This window comes from Strongylocentrotus purpuratus, unplaced genomic scaffold (genome assembly GCF_000002235.5).
Source record: "Strongylocentrotus purpuratus isolate Spur 01 unplaced genomic scaffold, Spur_5.0 spur5_scaffold_5, whole genome shotgun sequence".
NCBI classification, from domain to species: Eukaryota; Metazoa; Echinodermata; class Echinoidea; order Camarodonta; family Strongylocentrotidae; genus Strongylocentrotus; species Strongylocentrotus purpuratus.
In genome coordinates, this window is record NW_022145611.1 from 33,611,635 (window position 1) to 33,626,709 (window position 15,075).

The window sequence follows — 15,075 nt, forward strand, 5'->3', positions numbered from 1 at the left end:
ACACGCAGGCTTGGGGAGAGAGCTCTATTTAGTTCTTTTATTTGTTTATTTAGTTATTTGTCGGTTATTTGTATTCATTTTGATATCAGGTATATTGAACTGTCTGTTTCAAATACAGTCAAGAATGATGTGCTTTTTGTCCTAAAACGAAACTGTGGCTAACGCTACTGGCCGTAGGCTACGCTATGTCTTAATCTGTACTGCATTCATGATTCCCCTCTTGCCAGTTTTGAAACGATTTTTTAAACAGATTTTCCCCAACCTTTTGAATGAGTGATCATTTACTTGTCATGTAACAGGGCCTTGTAAACTTGCATGAGGAAATACAAAAGGTATTTCACGTTCTCTTGAGAGCATCCCACCATATTTAAAGAAAATATAAAACATTCTGATAGGGGATTAATTACACCAAGCTGGTCCGCATTCCCGGGAAGAATTTTCCAGTGTTAAAAAAAAGACACCAGAGCTTTGGCATAGAGCTCCATGTAGTTATTTATTTCTTCATTTATCTTTTTATTCTGACAGGGTATACCTATTGATAACAGGTATTATTGGATGCTCTCTTTCAAGTGCAATCAAGACTGCCGAGCCAAGATTTATAGACTGTTTCTTGTCTTAAAATCGTTGGTCTCTATAAAACATTCATATTTCTTTTTCTTAAATTCTTTTTCCCATTTTTTTTTTTTTTTTTTTTTTTTTGGGGGGGGGGGGCTTCATCAGCCCCAAAGCTCCCCCCGAATGCGCTAGTGTTTCCCCTCCCCCGTATCCATCTCCTCTCTCCTCTCTGTACCTCTCCTTATTTTTCCACCAGCGCGTTCATTATTCTCTCTCTCCCTCTCCCTCTCTCCTCCTTCGCCCTGCCTATCTCTTTCTCCATCTTCATTATCTCCCCCTCTCACTCGATTTACGTCCGTCTTTATCACTCTTTCTCCCTCCCTTGCTCTGTCTCTGTCTCTTTTTCCTTCTCCCTTTCTCTTTCTCTCTCTTTTTCTCCCTCACTATTTCATAACGTTAACTTGGTCGCTATATTCCCAAACAATAAATAACCACTTAGGCTCAATATTCATTTTACAGTGTCAATTTGATAATAAAGTACACGTAAACATATATATCTGCTTTGGTGGTACAAACATCAATGGATTGTGCGACATACTTAAATTTGCATATACCAAACGTGTAAGTGCAGCTTCGTGATAAATTATGATTACAAATATATAGTCATGGTCCATTTGGAAACTGGAGCTCCCGTAGTCACAATAAAGGCATTATGGACATCTGGCAGGATTTAAAGATAATGAAATACCAAATAACATTTATCGAAAGGCCTGCTATCATTCAGAACTAAGTGCACAGGATAATGACGAGTACAAACATTACTAAATATTGATTATTTTTTATGATTCTGATATAAGATGAATAAGGGGGTAAGATCTGTAATTTCGCATTTGCCCCAAATTAAAGTCACGTATTCGCAATTTAGAATTGCAAACTTTCACTCTTTGACAAATCTTATATGTACATGTAGATTTTAAATAAGTGAGAGTACATATTTCAGGGTAGAACCAAGCAAAATTCCCAAGTAGAAAGTTTATTGATGTTTTAACGCAATTCACATTTAGCATGTGAGGATAATAATGGCTCTGATAATACCATTAATTACAATAACCAATCCCCTCACACAACATCACTAATGATAACAATGCTAATAGTACTGATGGAAATATACATAAAAATGGCAATGTTGCTCAAATTCTACTGAGGTCTATGATTGAATCCATTGTAAAAAAAAATCTGTGCTATATTCTACTAGATAATAGTAGATTCGCCATAAATGCACTTTTTCAACATCAAAATATACCCAAGGCACGCCTTTCACACATCATGTCACATGCTTAGAATTATGAAATTTTTACAACAGCATCAATATGTTTCCCACCAATCTACAGAACACAATCATGTTCTGAAAGAGAAAATCAGAATTTAGACACTTCATAAAAAGTAAAATTGTAAGTTTCTATTTTATCGCCAATTATAGAATTACTAGTCTTTCCAAAGTAACCTAACATGTATCGTCTGTACTTGTATAACTTGTGCGTTACTTTCTTACTCTAGCTTCACAATATACATTTTGTACAAAAATATAATGAATAATCTGTAAAATAGCTGTATTAGTTTGGATACTTTTTGTTGTTTTTACGACAAAACCTTAAAACACCTTAAAATGTTATAAGCATGTAAATATCCTTTCCACTGAATTACAAGATAAGTGATAATTTTTTTTAGTATGCATGTTATTATTCAGAAGGGCATGCAGGTCCCTCCAAGTCACAGGTGATGCCGAATGATACTAAATGATACTCATAACATAATACTTAAGTATCTACAAGTTACAGAAGCCGTTGTTTATCTTCGAATATAAATGGGAGGGTGGTGGAGGCAAGTCGAAAATGTCTGTGAACAAAGCAAAAATCAGTTAAACACCGCGATGAAATTTCGATAGGATTTCTTCTTGTAGCTAAAAAATAGCACCCCAAAAAAAAATCATTAAAATATTGTGCGAGTGCGAGTGCGATTGCGAATGCGAGTAGATTTCATACAGATTTGCAGAGAAGACCAACAAATTCCAGCCGATTTGGGTTTTCTTTGTAACTGCAGGGCTTACAATTATTATTCATATGACCATTCTAGATTCAAGATGGATACAGATAACATTTTTAAAATCCGTTCGAAGTCATTCATATAGTCTGCTCGTAAGGCGTGCGGTGATTTTAAAAAGGCTGTATCGTCAACATGAACTGCTGTATTAGCTCCTCTAGGAGGTCATACGGTGAATACTCTGACCGTCAACATTCATCTTCGTCAACATCACGTGGTGTGTTGTCATCTGTTACAACTCTGACTTTGGAAGCCTCCATTGAATGCTCAGCACAAGGCACTCCTGTCGAATTAGATGATGACCTCCACGCAGACAGGTCAGGGGACGCTTCCGCTCCATATACTGTCCCTGGAAAACCTTGACTTTCTACGGCTGGAGAAGGAGTTGCCTTCGTGTCATGTTCATCGTAACTCGTCGCAACATAGCCAGCGTTTTCTACACCAACTTCCACATCAACGGCTATGGATTCGACAGTTCCAGCGGCTTGGCCATTCTTACCACGATCTGCAGTCGTGGCAGGTTTGGTGTGTCCACTCGGTTTTTCGTCCCCCATGAAAACATCACCTGATGTGCTCTCTTCTTGTTTGATTGTATACCCAGGCGTACACTCATCATCTTCATCAGAATAGAAACATCCATGTATGTAAGAACAGCCACAAGAGAGACCACAGCACCAAACACCACACATGTTATCATCCGTGTCCTTCAAGATGGCATTCAGGTCCTTCGTGCCCTGTAACTGCTTTTTGAGCTAAAGGTAGAACGAGATATTATGATATAATTACGAGTCAGATGCAGATTCAGAGAAAATGAGGGAGAGGGAGGAGAAGATAAAGGTTTTACATTCTACTGAAGAATTTTATACTTCTTCATCGTTTATGAATATCTGAACATAAAAGAGCTAATAATTTTTTCGTTTGCAAAATTTGAACGGAAAATTAATCATAATAAAACAACGTCTGGTGACGCTACGGACTGTTACTAATGAGAAAAAAACCTATTTATTGAATTGTTAACTTATATTGTGCCTATTATAAAACTACACGCTTCTCCGAATAGTATTAAGTCTAATGGTGCCATGTGACTAGCAATGGACAACCAATCCAATTTGGCCTCTTTCCTTGTGATAATATCCTATATAGAGCCGACCGAGTGAGGGACTAGGGACTGACAACCAAACAAGTTTAGACCTTTTCCTTGCGATAACACCCTACATAAAGCCGACCGAGTAAGGAACTACTGTACCAACGGACAACCAAACCCGTTTAGACCTTTTCCTTGTGATGACGCGCCGCATAGAGCCGACTGAGTGACGGACTAGGAACGGACAACCAAACCCATTTAGACATTTTCCTTGTGATGACACGCCACATAGAGCCGACCGAGTGGGGGACTTGGGACTGACAACCAATTTGGCCTCTTTCCTAGTGATGACACGCCACATAGAGCCGACCGAGTGGGGGAATTGGGACTGACAACCAATTTGGCCTCTTTCCTTGTGATGACATCCTACATAGAGCCGACCGAGTGGGGCTAGCAACGGACAACCAAACCAGTTTGGACTCTTTCCTTGTGATGACGTCCTACAGGGAGCCAACTGAGTGAGGGACTAGGAACAGACACCCAAACCAGTTTTGACTCTTTCCTTGTGATGACGTCCTACAGGGAGCCAACTGAGTGAGGGACTAGGAACGGACACCCAAACTAGTTTGGACTCTTTCCTTGTGACGACGTCCTACATCATAGAGCCGACCGAGTGGGGCTAGCAACGGACAACCAAACCAGTTTGGACTCTTTCCTTTTAATGACACGCCACGTAGAGCTGACTGAGTGAAGGACTAGCAACGGACAACCAAACCAGTTTGGACTCTTTCCTTGTGATGACGTCCTACATCATAGAGCCGACTGAGTGAGAGACTATAAACCGACAACCAAACCAAATTTGCCTCTTTCCTTGTTAGAAAACAATATAAAATCTTACTACTAAATAATTATTAATCAGCTCAGTTGTTGATTTTTTTCTTCTTTTTTCTTCTAATTTTATATCTGAACCCTCTTTCATTGTTATCTTGTTTTCCTTTCCTTTCTTTTCCCCCTTTATATATTGTTTTTCTTCTCTCTATTTTACTTTCTCTTGTCTTATAGGTAGTTAAAGTGTTTGTACTTTGCTTATTTTACTTAATTTATTGTTGAGTGCTTATAATATGTTATATTTCTTTTTGTATTGTTTTACATTCTTTAATGGGCGATCCAACTTCACAGGTTTTCGCAACCTTCATGGAAAGCCCCGCACATAATCTTTGTAAACATAGTTAAAATTTACTGTTATTTTGTATATTTTGATTTTATATTGCGAAATAAAATTGAATTGAATTGAATTGAATTGAATTGTGATGACAAGCCACATAGAGCCGACTGAGCGAGGAACTTGGGACTGACAACCTATACCAGTTTGGACTCTTTCCTTGTGATGACACGCCACATAGAGCCGACTGAGTGAGGGACTTAGGACTGACAACCTATACCAGTTTGGACTCTTTCCTTGTGATGACGTCCTACACCATAGAGCCGACTGAGTGAGAGACTATAAACCGACAACCAAACCAGTTTTGCCTCTTTCATTGTGATGGCATCCTACATAGCGCCGACTGAGTTAGGGACTATAAACCGACAACCAAACCAGTTTGACCTCTTTCCTTGTGATGGCATCCTACATAGAGCCGACTGAGTGAGGGACTAGGCACCGACAACCAAACCAGTTTGGACTCTTTCATTGTGATGACACGCCATATAGAGCCGACTGAGCGAGGGACTTGGGACTGACAACCTATACCAGTTTGGACTCTTTCCTTGTGATGACACGCCACATAGAGCCGACTGAGCGAGGGACTTGGGACTGACAACCTATACCAGTTTGGACTCTTTCCTTGTGATGACACGCCACATAGAGCCGACTGAGCGAGGGACTTGGGACTGACAACCTATACCAGTTTGGACTCTTTCCTTGTGATGACAACCAACAGGGAGCCGAACGAGTGAGGGACATGATTACATGACTATTTAATTGATGACCGTATTTAAGACGTTCTAGAAATATACCAAATTACAATTTGTGAATGAAATGGTAATAATGGTTTTGTAATGTTTAACAAACAATCCAATAATGATCATCTGATCTTCAATTCTTCCTTATCATTGGTTAACGCAATCACAATAACAATAGTGATCAAGTGCTTGTAGCGTTTGTGATAAACGTAATCACGAAATAACTATTGACAAAAGATCAGAAATCATTCAAGACTTTCAAATTATGTTTACATATGGCCACTGAAGCTACAACATGCAAGATCCTATAGGATTAATTTCTCCATACCATGTCAACTTTGTCTTGTAACTTCTGGTTATCTTTATCTGGTGCACCTGTTGATATTACCGATAACTCTGGTGCATAGTCAATAGCTGTGGATGATTTCATATCCATGGACTCTAATCCACTTGTTCGATTCTTCTTACCCGTAGCGTTCACACCCAGTGGATCCTTGTACACTGTAATTATCTGATAGATTAGGAATGGAAAGAAGAAAGATTGGCTTATTTTGAAAACTGCATTAGTTTGTACTCACGTATATGTGACTGCGCGAGATAGATTCACAGACGAAATACAATTTTCAAAACTTATATAAGTTTAAAATACCCGAATGTACTTCACGTAACATTATCCTGAAGACGTTCAGTGTATTATCGAATCGAAATTCATACCTTCAGAAGAAAATAGCAGTTGTTCTTCTATAAGAATTAAAGTTTTCTATATAAAAGCATCTTTGAATAATCTAGATTGTTTTCAAAATCTCGAGTAATCGATACGGCATTATTATGACTCTCCTTTCAAAATCTAATACCTTGGTCTTGTGCGTCGACTTTTCATATAGCTTACACCTTGAGCTTCCTGGGTCTGAAGTTTCAAAGATGTGTATTCAATTTCTTTCACTGCCACCACATTATTTAACAACATCAAGCTATGAGCACAATGGCTTTTCATCAAATATATGATCGATCAGTCATACATTAGGCGTTAATCATAGGCACTTTACATTCAAATGAGCTAAAACGAACTATTAAGTTGAACGACACCCATTGTGACTAGATTAGGGTACAGAACATCACGATGAAGGAAAAAAGACTATACGTAGTAGAAATATCACCTTTGCTATAAAGACGACATCCAATGACTTCGTGGTACACAGCAGCAAAAGGAAATAAATAAATATTACTTTCGGTAGAGATATTACCTTTGGTATAAAGACGACACCCAGTGTGATTGTGTTACAAAATAACACGACGAAGGAAAGGAAGATAAAGAGAGCTGCCGGTTCACTTCGTAAGGCATAGCTGACACCAACTCCTATTGCGCAGAGTATGAATACATTGTAGACGCTGATGCCGATCAATTTACTGTCGTTTAACGCCGGTATCTTCACCTAATATAGACAAAAAATACAATAATTCAATTACTATAAAACATGCATATTATTTGTGAATAGATATTTTTAATACATGCTGATAGCTGACATTACATCACCTAACATAAATTTTGATTAATTTCAGACCAGAGTAGGATGGCTAATATTGCCTGAAACAAAGCTGAAAAAGATATTGGCAAATGGTATGGGGTCATTCTCTATGTAGTGTGTGAACGTATATTGCAATACCTCAATGTTGCCCAAACACCCACAAGATTTGTCTAAACATTTGTCTTCTTCCCTCTTGATGCAAACCTACCTTTCTTGTTTCCCACGCCAGGAACGTACCGAAGAAAAGGAGGATTCCCTTGTAGACATACATGACAACAAGCCAGTAAGTCTGGTATTTAGAATGGCAAAACGTGACGTAAGGTTGTAGCATTACCAACTCATCATCAGGATCATTCTAAAGAAAGATTTTTCGAAGAAGACGAAAAGCAAAAGACTTCATATTAAATAAAACAAATCACCATGCTTTGAAGTGAAACTTAATACCTGGTAATTTTACCACCCAACACTTTGATTTCCAAAAACACATTGGAACGAGGAGGTGACGACAAGATGATATCACTATGTCAGATAACTCTCGGGAAAACCCTGTTGAAATTGTTCAAAATAATAATTTTTATCAATTTTCTCAATTTTATAATATTACTGTTTATACTCGATATTAACGAAAATATTGAGAAGCCTTTGTGATCGACGTTTTGAAATACAAGTCATCGTAACACTTGTCAATAAGCTGAAGAAAAGCGGATTTTGAAAATGGAGTAGTTGAAATGAACGATTTTACTATCCAAGCTCAATCCCCACACGAATTCACTTTGAACATGGATCTATGGACACAACATGTATCGTAGGTCAGAATGGCCACACTCCGCCATAATTATCTTCAAATCTAAACTACGAGCGATATGATCACGATTTTCATATGATATATGTCTTCCTAAACGTCCCATTGATCAAAGAGTTTTTTTGAAGTTTTCACAATCGTTTTCAAGTTCCATACTTCGTTAAGATTTTCTCTTCATACGAAGCAGCAAAAGGTCAATGAACAGACAAATTTATAAATACTGTATATACTTCAAGTTTTGTTTCGACATTATGTACACCGCCTTTCGCCTTAAATAGTCACCCGCGATGTACTGCACATTACAGTGACTGTCTCACCATCAAAAATAGATTCCTGATGTCAAGGACCATCGGATCAACGATCTGCCAGACGAGAAGGATAACAAAGTCGACTGCGACGAGGAAAAGGACGATGAGGTAAAGCTGCGTGTCACGAATCACCTGTATTGAAAGTTTAAGATATTGTTGATAATTACCTTTTTAATAAATAGTATTACTAATTTCTTGTTTCTATCACGAGTAAATTTAAAGATTTGTCGTTGTATGATGACGTGTAAAATAAGCTTCAGATAAGCAATCAATTTCGGTAAGAGGTCATTTGATAAACAGTTAGATAAACATTTCAAAAGTATAGTTTTAAAGGTGTAACTTGCCTGTTTTAAAGGCCCACTGGACTACTTGTAGCTACTTGCGCCCTCTATATAACAAACAATGCCTAATCTGTGACCATTGGTCCCCCATGATCCTCTTTTTCTTATGTTAACTGAGAGCTGAGTTGATGAGATAACCACCTGTCCAGTGACCTTGCAGGGCGGTCTAATCCCTCCTGTAAACTATGGCAGATAAGCTTTAAGGTCTCAGTAAAGATTTTTTTTAAATTAAAAAAAAACCTATATACATAAGGGTACTTTGTAAACTTAAACTTATACTTCAGATCCGTATCGTAGTCAAGTGGTTTAAACACTTGAAGGTCGTGGGTTCTAACCCCGGCACGTCAATAATGTCCCTTAGAACAACATTTATCTGCATTAGCCACTTTCCGCCAAAGTGAGGTACAGGCAGCAAAGAATTCCTTGCATGCTTTGAGCACCGAAATCGTAGCCTAGATAAAGACGTTGTAACATTGGATCGCACTGAGCACATTGCATGGTGCCCATATGTGAGCACTATTACAAGTATAATCTGAGAACGGGACTTATTAAACACATACTCATTTTCTAATCTTAAAAAAACACGACATCTTGTTGGCAATACCCGTTTTCTCAGTATGATCTCAAAAGGGTAACTTTTGGAACTTATTCGTTTTCTCTTTATAATCTTTAAAAGCGAAAACTAGTTATTCTGATAAGTTTTACTGTACGATCACAAATGTATCTAACTTGTTAAACTTACTCGTTTTCTTGGCATAATCTTAAAAGTAGCCACACGATGTACCCTCCAGGTTTTGCTGAACATAGCACCGAAAGCTATCACGAATCCAATGGAGAGAACCCAATTCCGAAGCTGACAAAATAATCAGATGACAAACAAAACCAAAGAGAAGAGTTACTCGATAAATATTGTTAAAATATCTCTGAACAAAATATTCAATGTTTAGTCTGAAGATTTCAGGTAACTTTAGACAAAAACACGTTAAAACACTTATTTTGTATCGAGTTAGGTGTGGTCAATCGTAGGTTGGTATGGCTTGTAGCCTTTAACCACTGGACTAAATAAAGTCAGCTATTCTAAGTGCATCCGAGGAATCGTTTTACACAATAAATGTATTTTGTAATGCTTGTTTTAATATACTGAGAGGTAAACTAACCTGGCATATGGTTTGATGGGAATGAGACCCCACCAGGTTTCCGTCTAGTCCATACAAGAAGATCCATGAATACATCATGACGCTACCCAGTATAATAAGATTATTCAGGTTAGGACTCGATAACTTTACGTATCTGTAGGATAAAGACAAACATTAAATTGGAAATGAGAATTGTGCTGTGAGAAATCTTGGAAATGAGACAAGTCTATAATGTGGAGCACCGGGGGTGTGGAGTCTGACAGACATGTGCGGTTTACAGGAACCCACTGTTATTATGATTTATTATTAATACTAATAGTAGTAGTAGTAGTAGTATCGGTAGTAGTAGTATCATTATTAGAATTATTATTATTATTATTATTATTATTAGTAGTAGTAGTAGTAGTATCATCATACTCTTCTGAAACTGAAAAATAAAGAGGTGGCCTTTAAGTTTTACATCTATCTCGGCAAGTCCAAAGTTTTGGTCATTCGGTGTCCCGTACATTACTAAGTACTGTGGGGTTATGCAAATTAATTGACATCAAAATAATGTGTCATTTTACGAAATTGGTCTGACCTAATCTCTAGTAGGTAAATTAACCGAATACAGTGATCAGATAATTGTGCTAAATATGTTGGCACGTAACGTATTGGACAAAAATAACTTCTTTCATCATTTGCAAGTACAGTCTCGACAGTGATACATTCGTGCTTTTTCGTAAGCCGCTTGGTATTGGACTCATACACAAAAGGCTTCCAGTATAAAAACTCACAGGTAGATGGATATGAACAACTTGTTCAGAACAAGTAATGTCCCTGTCGTGATTCTAACAATGCGAAGCATACAAATAGCATATATCAAGACTTAATTCATGAGCTTCATTCCTCTCTGATTGATAATGAAATCTGCTTTTAAGATATCTCTTAAAGACTCTATTTCAATTGAATCTTTAGAGTGTTATCTTTGATAAGACATTCTTAGATGTGACTTGTGACTTATACAAAGACAACTAAGAACAATACGGTGAAGTAATAGACCTTGCAAGGCTCATCTATATTCATCAATTCACAAATTTATTGTTTATTACTACTATTTTCTTATTAGCTGGTGCTTTAAGAAAACGCCACAATGACTTCATTAATCTTACTTACTTCTGATTACGGAATTTGATGTTGAAAGCGAGAAAGAAGACAGCGAAGAGAATACCAATACACGCGAAAATGCACAAGATGATATAGAGATATGTATCAATGCCCTCGTAAATTTCCTTGATCACGATGATAACCTCAGGGGTACTATCAAGTGGTGGTTCACCAGTCCCTGAATGATGAAAACAAACAAACAAACAAACAAATAAAAAACTTAATCGAACAATGAATACATATCAGTTCTGTAAAAAAAAGTTACCTCGAAATACGAATGTTATCAACATGAATAATAATCAAAAGTCACAATTGTAATACTACGTTTCTATAAGCTCTTTACATTATATTCATTATAACCTCTTCAGTTCATTGTGCAAACTTGCAACTAAATGGTCTTTTGTGATTTTAGTCTGTTTTGTATTTTAAAGAGAGGTGTGAATGACTGCGCCGCACAGTGGGCCAGAACCGCCTCAAAGTGTGCCAAAATTAATTTCTCATTGAAGAAGGTTAATGAAGTTCCTGGTTAAAGTATCTTAAGGGTTTTCGGACCCATAGAATTCGATGGGAGTATTTTCAAATCCGTGTGACGTCATCAAAATACTGTTTTCTGATTGGACAAGGCAAATATGCATTGTAACACATAGACAGATTCATATTACACTGATTAGTGGAACTTTTAAGGGGTTTCTGGACCTAAGAAACACAACTGGAGCATTTTCAAATTTCTCTGACGTCATTAAAATACTGTTTTCTGATTGGACAAGGCAAATATTCATTGTAACGCATAGACAGATTCATATTACACTGATTAGTGGAACTTATAAGGGGTTTCTGGACCTAAGAAACACAATTGGAGCATTTTCAAATTTCTCTGACGTCATTAAAATACTGTTTTCTGATTGGACAAGGCAAATATTCATTGTAACGCATAGACAGATTCATATTACACTGATTAGTGAAACTTATAAGGGGTTTCTGGACCTAAAAAACACAATTGGAGCATTTTCAAATTTCTCTGACGTCATTAAAATACTGTTTTCTGATTGGACAAGGCAAATATTCATTGTAACGCATAGACAGATTCATATTACACTGATTAGTGGAACTTATAAGGGGTTTCTGGACCTAAAAAACACAATTGGAGCATTTTCAAATTTCTCTGACGTCATTAAAATACAGTTTTCTGATTGGAAAAGGCCAACATGCATTGTAACACATAAACAGATTCATATGACACTGACTAGGGAAACTTTTCAGGGGTTTCTGGACCTAAGAAACACTATTGGAGCATTTTCAAATTTCTCTCACGTCATTAAAATACAGTTTTCTGATTGGAAAAGGCCAACATGCATTGTAACACATAAACAGATTCATATGACACTGACTAGGGAAACTTTTCAGGGTTTCTGGACCTAAGACGCACAATTGGAGCATTTTTAAATTTCTCTCTATAAAATTGTCCGGCATCAACTATTTTTAGTCCACTATTTTCGTATTTACAAACTACTTGTTTTCTGTTTATTGTATCGGGTTTCCCTTTCCATATGAATTTAAAGAATGAGACATCGATTGATTTCAGAAGATGTTCAAAGGGATTTGGAATATAATCAAATAAATTATTATGATTTAAAAATATGAAATACCCTTGAACGTTTTATAACGTTTTTGCCATATCTCTATGTATGGGTCCTTTTGCTTCTCATTACGAGTCACTGTCTGGAGAATCATTGTCTTGAATGACCCGAAAGTCTTTCAGCATCTCTTGGACTTCACGTGGCAGGGTTCTTGGCTGTGGAGTTTTAAGTGATAAAAGACTGATGGCAACATCGCCTGTAATCATAAGACGGTGGAACACGTCACTCATATTGTCTACTCTTGATGTCTTTCTTGCAAATTTCCTTCTGTATACCTTGTTGTCCTTGTTTCTGGCTTCTTGAGCTTCTTCGCTCATCATCCCGATCGGTAGAACTGAACAAGCAAGAATGGTAGAGCCGTGAAGCAGCAGTACATGCACACTCACAGGCATTTTATACCATGGGTAGAGTTGTACATAGATTTCTGCTGTTCTGCGACAATAGTCTCCAAATCGTACTGGATTTAGAGAGGATTTGCAAGAAATTGCTACTAAGATCATGTGAATCCTATGTACTAAGTTCAAATCTAACCCGCAAATGTCAGCAAAGGTGTCCTCCTCTTGGAATGCTCTGCGTGCAGTGTTCCCATCGTTTGTATTTCCCGATCCTTGTTTCGGTTCATCTACTTTAAGACCCATTTCCTCTTTGAAGCGATCGTGTATTTTCTTCTTCTGAGCAGCGACGACAGCTTTGTCATTTTCAGTTGAAACACGCCACTTTTTAATCGTAATTCTGTAAGCAATGTGAATACACATCTCAAAACATCTGATCCATTTATGTAGAGGTGAGAGTCCATAGCTATAAGCTTCCTCATTTGACGCGGAGGGAAGTTTCTCTATGTCATTGAACTGTTTGGGAGTAGCCCCACAGACATAGCATCGCATAGATGACTTGGTTTCTGTCAGAGCATTCACGACTTTCTGATCTACCATGGTGAAGTGCAATTCATAGTTAATCTGTATGGTGTCGTTCCTATTTAGATCTGCTGCCAGCTCATAATCAATGTCCAAAGATACATTCATAGGTTGCAATTTCTTGATTTCATCTTGAACAGATCTATACTCTTCCTGAGAGAGTTCAGTTGTTTCTTTCTTGAATTGAAGATGAATGGGTCGGCAAAATCTTGACGAAGAAGGAACCGGATTTTGCCACAGAATACTGTCTTTTACCTTCAATTGCAGCGGAACTAGAGTAGTGCAGAATATGCTGCTGTCATCCAAAGTACCTGCAGTAGAAAAATAAAATTATTATGTCAGAAATGAATAATTGTGTACAGCAAACATGAATTCAAAATTACTTTAAAATTTCATCAGAATGAAACTTAAAATGTTATACTCATACATCATGTACGTCCAAATGTATCTATATTATCCCAACATTTGGAGGCTTTGATTATTTATTTTATCAAAACATAAAATATCATTGCTCATAAGAAATATATATAATTATCAGGAAATAAATATTAATGGAAACCTAAGCTTGTTTAATTGTTGGAGCATTAAAACCATGTGTTTTTATTTTACTTAAGATATGTCCTTTTTTTATTTGTTTCATGAATCAGCTTTAATGCTGATGTTGGTCTCTCTGATAAAAAAAGAATAAACGCATTTAGCTCTGTAGGGTGGAAAGAAGAAAACACGTACCTGCAGTAGACTTCTGTTTGTATTCACTGTGGCCTGATGAGCCGTCAAAGCCCAATTTGCACACCAATTCACAATTGAACTGTTCATCTTCTTCTAAATTTTCAATGACTCGCGTGATAGTGTCCTTCTGCTCCTGAATTATCCGAAGTGCAGTGTGGTCTAAGAGGCTTTGTAGGGGTACTTTCCCAGAGTCTTCCGTGACTGAGATGTCATTGGGATAACATTTTTCCTTAGCTTCCCTAATCTCGTTATACGGTGGATAAATATCAGCATTTTTACCTTTTGCAGCAAGTCTGGTTGTTTGGTATGCCTGTTTTGTCATTCCTGTTTCAACTAAAAGTGACAAAGCTTCTTCACTTGAGAATTTTAATGGTTCTTTCTTTTTTTCTGATATCAGTTTTCTTATTTTAGCTGGTCTTGATGGTGTTAGCATTGCGAATTTCAACACATATTTCAAACTTGAATTTTTCTTATACACGCCTTGAGATGCCGCATATAGAAGTTCCTCTGGTTCCCTGTCTTCTAGAAGGTGGTGTGCTTTTCTTTTTTTAGAACGATCTGAGAGAGTGTCCCAATTCTTAGCTGGACGTCCCACATTGGATGCGCCCTGTGACGTGCCTGGCAAGTCTGAAGTTGGCTCTGTTTCTGTCCCGGTATCTGTGCTGTTTTGCTGTGCAAGAAATGTTTCTACTTCAGTATTGAATGTCAATGTCTGATTAAGCCAGTCCTCGTTTTCTTTCATGAAATATTCCTGGCGACGACCACACTTGTTCCATTTCTCTCGCATACGATACAGAAAGCGTCCAATAGTCTTTGACAAACTCTTGAGAAGTTT

The 15,075-nt window shown here is 37.3% G+C and overlaps 3 protein-coding genes across 3 annotated transcripts in view; all 3 read right to left on the reverse strand.

The window, feature by feature from the left end:
- Positions 1-1,062: 1,062 nt before the first annotated feature.
- On the reverse strand, positions 1,063-7,584 carry LOC100892787 (gamma-aminobutyric acid type B receptor subunit 2). Its single transcript, XM_011674052.2, has 4 exons — positions 7,436-7,584; positions 6,946-7,134; positions 6,030-6,212; positions 1,063-3,407 (listed from the first exon to the last, which is right to left on the reverse strand). Exons 1-4 carry the CDS (start codon positions 7,556-7,558, stop codon positions 2,844-2,846), a joined length of 1,059 nt encoding a protein of 352 aa, XP_011672354.1. The 5' UTR covers positions 7,559-7,584; the 3' UTR covers positions 1,063-2,843.
- A 744-nt stretch (positions 7,585-8,328) lies between these two features.
- On the reverse strand, positions 8,329-10,869 carry LOC105442182 (gamma-aminobutyric acid type B receptor subunit 2-like). The gene is made up of 4 exons (XM_011674072.1): positions 10,856-10,869; positions 9,836-9,968; positions 9,421-9,531; positions 8,329-8,469 (listed from the first exon to the last, which is right to left on the reverse strand). Exons 1-4 carry the CDS (start codon positions 10,867-10,869, stop codon positions 8,329-8,331), a joined length of 399 nt encoding a protein of 132 aa, XP_011672374.1.
- A 93-nt stretch (positions 10,870-10,962) lies between these two features.
- LOC105442179 (gamma-aminobutyric acid type B receptor subunit 1-like) overlaps positions 10,963-15,075 on the reverse strand; it is a 36,013-nt gene continuing 31,900 nt past the window's right edge. Inside the window, exon 12 of the mRNA XM_030999010.1 lies at positions 10,963-11,138. Coding sequence (XP_030854870.1) covers positions 10,966-11,138 — 173 coding nt within the window. The 3' untranslated portion in view covers positions 10,963-10,965. The remainder of the gene's footprint in view (positions 11,139-15,075) is intronic.